Source organism: Phaethon lepturus, unplaced genomic scaffold (genome assembly GCF_000687285.1).
Source record: "Phaethon lepturus isolate BGI_N335 unplaced genomic scaffold, ASM68728v1 C14031982, whole genome shotgun sequence".
In the NCBI taxonomy this organism is placed as follows: domain Eukaryota; kingdom Metazoa; phylum Chordata; class Aves; order Phaethontiformes; family Phaethontidae; genus Phaethon; species Phaethon lepturus.
The window spans coordinates 1-5,989 of record NW_010576194.1 but is presented as its reverse complement, the minus strand read 5'-3'; the positions used below and the strand labels follow the sequence as shown (position 1 = coordinate 5,989).

General features: G+C 38.5%; 1 protein-coding gene across 1 annotated transcript; it reads left to right on the top strand.

Moving 5' to 3' along the window:
* Positions 1-311: 311 nt before the first annotated feature.
* UTP11L (UTP11-like, U3 small nucleolar ribonucleoprotein (yeast)) lies at positions 312-4,704 on the top strand (the record flags this gene model as incomplete). The annotated part of the gene is made up of 6 exons (XM_010295655.1): positions 312-414; positions 677-790; positions 1,530-1,623; positions 1,930-2,060; positions 3,665-3,775; positions 4,411-4,704. Coding segments are annotated over 6 exons (637 nt in total), but the record flags the coding sequence as incomplete, so codon positions are not given.
* Positions 4,705-5,989: the final 1,285 nt, after the last annotated feature.

Here is a 5,989-nt window from a genome sequence, read left to right as displayed (position 1 = left end):
AAACTTATTATCTTCCATCTTTAATGGCTCATCCTGTAGATCTAGCAGCTCAGTAAGCTTTGCAGAATGCGTGAGCATGTTTCCATTAATCCTCTAAGTCTTACTGTTGGACACTATCAATTTCCAGCTTTGTTAAGGAATAAACTGTAAAGCCAAGTCTTTTGTTGGTGTCCAGCTCTATATGTGGAGCCTTGTCTGCTGTCTCAAAGCTCTGAGCATCACTTTGAAGGACTCAGCATCTCATCGGGGAGCGTGAACATGGAGAAACTGCTGAACAACTTCTGTTTTGTTTGTTTGTTTTTTTTCCTCAGTGACTATCACAAGAAACAGAATGCCCTCAGAGCACTTCAAAAGAAAGCTCTGGACAAGAATCCTGATGAGTTCTACTTTAAAATGATCCGTGCAGAGCTCCAGGTGAGAAACTAAATTTCCTTCAAGCAGGGTTACACTCTGTTGGTCCGAGTAATGTAATTTTTTTTTCTACCTTGTTTTGTTTTTGATTTATGAATTAGTAAATAATTTAGCAGAGTTGGTGCCTACGGAAGGCTTTGAAGAACATTTTCTGTTCTTCAGGGGCAAAGGACAAAAAGGTTCTTTTGCTTTTATTATTAGCCCCATAGTACACTATAGCTGGAATGGTATCTGTCTGTGAGTGCTATGTCCGGTCTGGTTTTAGGATGGAGCTCATATAATAAAGCAGCCAAAGGATGAAGTGACCCCTGAACAGGTGAAATTGATGAGGACACAGGATATTAAATACGTGGAAATGAAAAGAGTGGCAGAAGCCAAGGTAATATTTCACATTTTTCGTGTTTTCCAGTTTGCTCAGAATTGGTCTTTTTATTGTGGTTTTTCTTGTTGTTGGCTATTGTGTTTATGTTTAGTCAAATCTGATCTGTGTAATACTGGAAAAGAGAGATGGAAACGTTAGCGGAGCTCTGTATATAGAACCTAAAGGTATACCGAGTAATAAAAACTATACTACTCATTATTACAAAACATGGCAATTTCTGTTGTAAATTTCAGACATTAAACATATACTCTTGCCTCTCATTTATAAAGAATTGAGAATTATTGTTACTGAAGTGGTTTGTTTGAATATGGTAGGCAGGCAATCAACAGAAATACGACCTACTTCTGAAAATGTTTTATGCTGTGATGTTGATCCATGCACCATGACTGCAGATAAAAAATTAAAGAAAGTCAGCTTGGAATTTTCCTTCATGCTTTTGCTAGTGATCTCATGGTAGTCATGCCTACTTTGTCTGCCATACAGGTAACTTACTGTTTTTAAAATTGATTTGTATGTTTTGGCTGGGTAATACTGGATATTACTGTTAACCTCTACTTGAGAAGGTTATGAAGACATGACAGAAATATAGACTAGATGTATTTTCAAAGATTAAAAAGGAAGGAAGAGTTCAGATGCTTCTATGCTTGAGAAACAAATAGGAATTTACTTCAGGGAGACATCATTTACCTTGTTATGAGTGTTTGGCAAAACAGAGATTAACTTTTCTCTCCTGCAGAAAATCGAGAGGCTGAAGTCAGAGCTCCATCTTCTGGATGCTGAGGGCAAGAATCCCAATAAGCATGTGTTCTTTTTTGATACAAAAAAAGAAGGTAAGATTGAAATAGGTTTTATCAGAAAACTTGTTCGTGATGTTTTATTGTAGGCTGTTTAAAATAGTCTGGTGCCTTCTTTACGCTGTTATAATAAAAAGGAGATTTACTTTTTTTTCCCAGGAATAATAATTCAGGTGCTCTAGAAATCTCTTTTGATTACTAGGTAAGACCTCAGTTCTGCAGGAGCTGTGTTGCTGGGGCTTCCATCACAGGCTGTTCTTAAGCCACATGTTTGGAAGGTTTGTTGAGCATTGGTCCAAGAAGTCCATGTGAGTTTATTCCTAAATTTGTTTTTATTTATAGTTCAAAAGTTTGATATTGCAACTCATCTGGATACTGTTCCAGAGCTTGTAGATAGAGTGTACAACCGACCAACCATTGCAACATTGCAGAAAGAGACACTGAAAGGAGCTACTGATCCTACCCACTTAAAGGTACTGCCACTATTTGTATTATAGTTTTCGTAATGTTTTACATCTTTTATATAATAAGCACTATAGAGGATTCACTGGACCATTGTGGAGGAGAACAAAGTTGTTCTGTTGTCTTAAAATTTTTATTAGTGACACAAGGCTGTAGTGCATGTCACTTAACCATCAAGTGCCAGGAGCCTACAGTCAAATCTTCCTCTGGACTGACATGGAGAACTTGTTCAGTTGCATCCCAGTCCACTGTGGATTATAAATCAAGAGTTGTGATGTATGGGCCAGAACAGAACGGTATAGATCTGATTAGGCAGTTTCCTCGGCAAAATTTATATATTTGTCTTCCATTACATGACATACACCTATGGGACTATCTTTTCACTAGATTGCTGCACTTTTAAGTGTGATTTTTGCAGCATCCACTGTTAAGTCTCCCCTCATGCCTCCCCAAAAACCCTTGCACCCCTGAACAGGGATGTGAAGAAGCTTATTCCAACTATTGTCAGGTTTCTGATTTTATGGTACTTTTCAGTTAGGTTCTGAGCCTGAAGTGGCTTGAGATTCAGGATTTGTCTCCCTACTTTTCTTCTTAATGACATTTAAGCTATGGGCTCACTTCCTGGCTTTCCTAATTTAAAATGGTTCATGATTCTTCAGGATTAATTGCTTATACAATCACTTTTGATTCTGATGTTTTAAAATCACAGCACTTCTGTCCTAGAAGTTGCTACACTCGACTTTAACACTCTAAATACCACTTAATTAGTTTAGATACTTTGGGCAGTCTTATAAGCTTCAGTTGGTATATGTAAAGTAAAACCAAAGTTGTCTGAAATTGCCAATTGGTAAATTTTTAACCTGTTTTTTTCTGAATCAGATGTCAAATAACAAACACTCTGTGGTCCCTTTCTTCTTGCCAGCTTTCTCAGTTTGGCTTGTCAGTAAAGCAGTTGGACAAGTTGTAGACTGACAAGTTTTCTCCTCTAAATGTCTGAGTCATATTTTAAGCATGTTGGGATCTGTTCTCCTTAATTTAATTACTGAAATCACACCTGCAGTAATACCATTTTTGTGCTGGGAAAGCCATCCGCTCTTAGTAGGTAAACGTGACCAAACAAGTTGCATTTTGAGAGGCCTCTGCAGTTTCTAAGCACTTCAGGAATTGGTCTCTGATTGGTCTTTTTCTTTTTTTTTCTCTTTTTTTCTCATCTGGATAAACTGGGTTTTCATTAGGGAGTTAAATGTTCTCTTGCACTCAACATTGAAATTCAGAGGTTTTAGAAAAATTAAATTCCATACACTTACTGAACAAGGTTACACAGCATTTAAACTACGTTAGAAGAGGTTTGGGTTTTTTTACGTTTGGATTTAGGAGATTAAAACAAGAACAAAGAATTAAGTCCTAACTAGAAAATCTCTAGTATGAGAATCAAGATGTTAAAATGGTTCTTTGGAATCCAGCCACAGAATTGAAGCAGGATTCTTGAAGATGATTATGATTTAAAAATGCAAAAAATCTTTGTGAGGTCAAAGTGCCTCAGAATAGGTCAGTTATATAATAGTGTCTTGTTCCTCTCTGTCTTAAAACAGCTTCTTTTTTCTTTTCTCTCCAGAAATTAGCCCAGCAAAGGAAGAATCAGTATGACCTCCTGAAGCAGCGCATTGAAAGAGAAAAGGCCATGTTTGTTGTTGCACAGAAAATCCAGACACGTAAAGATCTTTTGGTGAGGGATTTACTTTAGTTCTTTGGATCTGTTTTGTTAAGGTCATTAGGTCTAGTTTTGTGTGTATGTGTTTATTCACTCTAATTTTATGCTGACCTTTCCAGATAACTCTTAAAAATAAGTAATCCTCTTTTGGTATGGAAAAAAGCAAGGAGGTGAAACATTCCAGTTTGGCATGGCTAGTAAATTATATCTGCTTGTCCAAGTCTTATCATGTCAGCAAGGACAAAGACTCAACTTTGAAATGGTGCTTACAAGTCTTTTCTAAAATACTGTTGCCATCTCTCAAGTACTGAATTAATGCTTTCAAGTAGCAGAGGCAAGGAACCGTTTCTGTAGGTTACAAGAAGATCTTGAAAATCCCAATGACTGAAAAAATTATTTGTCTCAATGGGACTCACCATTCACTGGTGTCTGTGAACAAAACAGATTGTGCCTGACAACCTAAAGGTGGAAAGAGCAGATGGAAATATAATTCCCACCAAAGCAGTGGAAAGGGACTGTTTTTCATCAGTGCCTTGTCAGTCCCAGACAAGGACTTTCTTATTTATGTAGGGTGGATTGTTTTGTTTTGTTTTGTTTTCGTTCTTCTTACATGCCAGCAAGTATTTTTTTTTCCTTGTTCTTTTTTCCAGGATAAAACTCATAAACTAAAGGTGAAGAAAGAGACAACAAATAGTCCAGCTATTTACAAATTCAAATTTCAGCGGAAACGTTAGCCATTCCATTAAATAATTGTTACCATCTTTGCTTGAGAAGAAAGAGGATTCTCCTGATGAAGGAGGACTGATACACCATATCAGTTAGTCTTTCACTGCAGCCTAGCACTTTGTTAAAGCAAATTACTGTGGGCCTGTGGTAGTCATAAATATATTGTATCTAATTAATTGATTAATAAATCAGTGAGTTTGTTCTGTTGATGTTTACAGTGGGAAGCCACAAGAGGTGCCTGAATGTCCTAGTAATACACAACATACATAAACAATTCTTGAAAAGTCAAGGTCAAAATTAAGAGACTAGAAAATGGGTGGCACACAGCACATGGACAGAAAAGGTGCTCTGGGATTGTTCATTCAGCTCTGTGGCCAGTGACTGTGACAAGTCTAGAACTGTAAGAGATTTCAGGTCAGCTTTTTTAGCTATCTTTTCAAGCAAGTTAAAGTTGGATGATTATCTTTCTAATCAATCACTCCCCACTCCACCCCCCAATCCCTCTAACTTTCCCATTCTGCTTTTTCTGCATGAACTATTTAAAACGTAAGAGGTGAAAGGCATTGCTAAACTCAAGCACATTAGTCAGTGACTATTCTGGAATGGTGCTAGAAAGCAGGGAATTATTCCACTGTACAGAAAGGAAGAAAAACTGAGCCTTTATGAATAATTTCCATAGCTGAGAAGCTGTTGGTGCTTATTCTATCTTCTGCCGTACGATGGGGTAGCACCCATGCCATGCCAGATTTCCAATGTTGCCTACCAAGTTCGAACAGAAGTGATACTGAAATGCACGTATAGGGAGAGACAATACAGAAGCCAAGTGGGGGACAAAAGTTTGTCCTCTTTATGTTATGCTTGTTGCAGTGTTGGTAGTTGGAAGGGGGTTTCAACTGAGAACGATGAAGACACATCGTTGAGTGTCCTGGAGCAGTTCAGGCAAGTTAAGAGAGCCTGGGCGTAAACATTCCTTTTCTTATCGCTCTCACTTGTACTGTGTCTGCCAATAATAAGCACATGCCCATGCAAGATAGTAAAAAGAAAAAAAGAAAAAGATGGTCTTCTCAAGATCTTCACACTTCAGGAGTTTTCCTAGCTTCTCTTAGATGAAACGTGACCTTTTTTTTACATGCTCAGGTGAAGCTTCAGACATTGTTTCTGCCGTTGCAAAGTTTCCCAAGTTGGCAACAACTGGGGGGTGAATTTTTTGGGGGGAAAAATTAAGGGAGGCACTATGGTTTGTTCTTAAAAGTAGTTAAGGTACCCTCATGCAGAAGATGAGGTTTTGCAATTTCACTGTTAACAGTGCGCTATAAACCATCTAGCACCGCACGACCGGGAGGGACAATTAAACACGCTGCGAGGGAGAGTGTCGTGGTTTAGCTTCTTTCCTTCCTCACAGGAAAGCACACGCGCGGCTGGAAGTTGCAACGGTTCTTCGCGTCAAAGTTACTTCGCCGCCGCGGGCAGAAGCGGCGAGACCCCCGGTCTTCCCGCAGGCCG